General features: G+C 47.1%; 1 protein-coding gene across 1 annotated transcript in view; it reads left to right on the forward strand.

Moving 5' to 3' along the window:
• Positions 1-824: 824 nt before the first annotated feature.
• Taf13 (TATA-box binding protein associated factor 13) overlaps positions 825-2494 on the forward strand; it is a 10135-nt gene continuing 8465 nt past the window's right edge. Inside the window, exons 1-2 of the mRNA XM_005367898.3 lie at positions 825-901; positions 2054-2132. Of these exons, the coding sequence (XP_005367955.1) occupies positions 875-901; positions 2054-2132 (106 nt within the window). The 5' untranslated portion in view covers positions 825-874. The remainder of the gene's footprint in view (positions 902-2053; positions 2133-2494) is intronic.

Raw genomic sequence — 2494 nt, forward strand, 5'->3', positions numbered from 1 at the left:
GAGACAGGGTTTCTCTGTGGCTTTGGAGCCTGTCCTGGAACTAGCTCTGTAGACCAGGCTGGTCTCGAACTCACAGAGATCCGCCTGCCTCAGCCTCCCAAGTGCTGGGATTAAAGGCGTGCGCCACCACCGCCCGGCCATCTTTCAGGGATTGAATCTGGTCCTGATGCTTACTCTGCTAGAGCTTTTACTGGCTGAACCATCTCTCCGGCCCTTCCTTTTAAATAATAGTAGTAGTAGTAATAATAAATTATATGTTTTTTAAAAGTTATGTGTATTAGTGGGGGCTGGAGAGACGGTTCTGTGGTTAAGATTCCAGAGACCTGGGTTTGATTCCCAGCACCCACATAGAGCTCACAATCTTTAATCCCGGTCCCCGGAAAATCAGGTGCCTTCTTCTGGCCTCTTTAGCTCTGCACACATACAGGCGAAACACGCGTACACATAAAGATTGTATTTAAAAACACTGTATGACAGATTGTGTGGCTTGTGTACTTGAGTGCATCAGCCCCGGAACGTAAAATCCATCGTGTTTCTCCGGAGCTGGAATTACAAGCATGTATAAACCTCCGTGCGTACGTACAAATTTGTCCTCTATATTTTCTGAGACGCGGGCTCACGTAGCCTAGGCTGGCCTAACCATCCCGCGCGCAGGACGGCATTCCACAACCGGCTTCTGACTGTTTAATTCCTTCTTCTGGCGTCCACGCCTACGAGCGCGTCATCGCTTTTTAGCCAATCTGGAGGACGGGCGGAGGAGAACGAGGCGCGTTCGTGCCGACGCAGCGCCCTCCTGGCCGGAAGTGACGCAAGGATCTTATAAAGTACGCTAGCGCCCCGCTGGTGGCGCTCAGAAGGCTGGCGGGCAGCTAGGATGGCAGATGAGGAGGAAGATCCCACCGTGAGTGAGCGCTTCTGTCACAGCCTGAGTCCTCACTCCCTCGGTCTCCCTGGCGGAGGCCGTGTGAACCTCTCGTTCCGCAGGGAATCCAGCCGAGAGAGTGGGGGCCCCGCAGTGTTTGCCTCCGATTTACCTTAGTCGTGGGACCGGCAGTACGGGAAGGAGGAGTGGGAAGGGGGCTTCCCTTTGATCTGGGTCTGCCAGACACCAGGAGGGCTATGGGAGATCAGAGCTAATACTGCGGGACCAGGAGCCCAGCTGCTAACAAAACTAGTGAGAAACGGAGAAACGATGTAAAGCCAGGAAGCTTTAAGTCTAAACTCATTTTTCTCTGAGAAAGTTATTTAACTTCAGACATCGGTTCTCTCGTCATGAGATAGGATCAGGCCCACTTAAGGGAAGATTTTAGTCCTGTATTGGTAGGTCCTTAGTAAATTTTGATTCCGATGACTGCAGAGAGTAGACTTCAGATCAGTAGCAGGTCTTTAACTGCAGTGTTGCCTAGCAGTCTGACAACTTAGTTGGCTGAAAACAAAACCCAGAACCCAAGTCATTAGAACTTTTACACACATAAGGTGTAGTGTTGTTAGGGGCCATAATAGAAGCCTTTCTGTGTGACTTGAGAATTGGACTAGGTCTTAAGGACCCTTTGATGCTAAGTTTCATGATTCTGTGCTGTTTGGTTCAGCTTATTACTATTGAATATGAAAAAGGGATACTCACTGGGCGTAGGCAAGTGAATCTCGGAGTTCCAGGCAGACAGGGGTACATAGTGAGACCATATCTCAAAAAAAGAAAAAAAAAACCTAGAGAGATATCTTAGTGGTTAAGAACACTTCCTGTCACAGCTGGCAATCTACAGTCACCTATAACTACATCTCCAGTGGACTGGACATCCTATTTTGGCCTCTGGTCACCATTAGGCACATGGTCAATGTAGGCACCCACAATACACAAAAATGGCATCTTTCCAAAAACAAAAGACGAAATGAAAATGGTGCTGGGGGTGCAGCTCAGTGCTTGAGCATCTGTTTAGACTTGAGCCCTTAGGTTCAATTCATAGCCCACACCAAAGGAGAGAAAGGAAACTCAGTGGACTGCCAATTGCAGGACAGTCATTTGACGTGTCTTTATGTATTTTTAAACTTCTAGTTTGAAGAGGAAAATGAAGAAATTGGAGGAGGAGCAGAAGGTGGACAGGGGAGAAGAAAGAGACTTTTCTCTAAAGAATGTAAGTTGTACTTTGCAGTGCTTTTATCGTAGATGGTGAAAGCTTTTAAACACGTCCTTTTAAAGTAGATGTATTTTTCTGCATATTCTGCTAAAGGGACAGGCTTCTCAGACTTGCCTATAAAGTTGCCTGTTTTTATTGTTGTTTTGCTTGTTTTTTCAAAAGATAGTCTGTACACCCTTGGTTGCTCTGCTCACCGTGTAGCCCAAGCTAGTTTTGGATTGGTAGCCATCCTCCTGCCTTAGGCTCTCAAGTACTGGGCTTACAGGTGTGTACCCCTGTGCTTAGCATGACTGTTTTATGGAATCATATGTACTAATTTTTCTCTGTGTATGGCATATAAGATGATGAATGTGGTCTTG

The sequence above is a fragment of the Microtus ochrogaster genome, unplaced genomic scaffold (assembly GCF_000317375.1).
Source record: "Microtus ochrogaster isolate Prairie Vole_2 unplaced genomic scaffold, MicOch1.0 UNK25, whole genome shotgun sequence".
NCBI lineage: Eukaryota > Metazoa > Chordata > Mammalia > Rodentia > Cricetidae > Microtus > Microtus ochrogaster.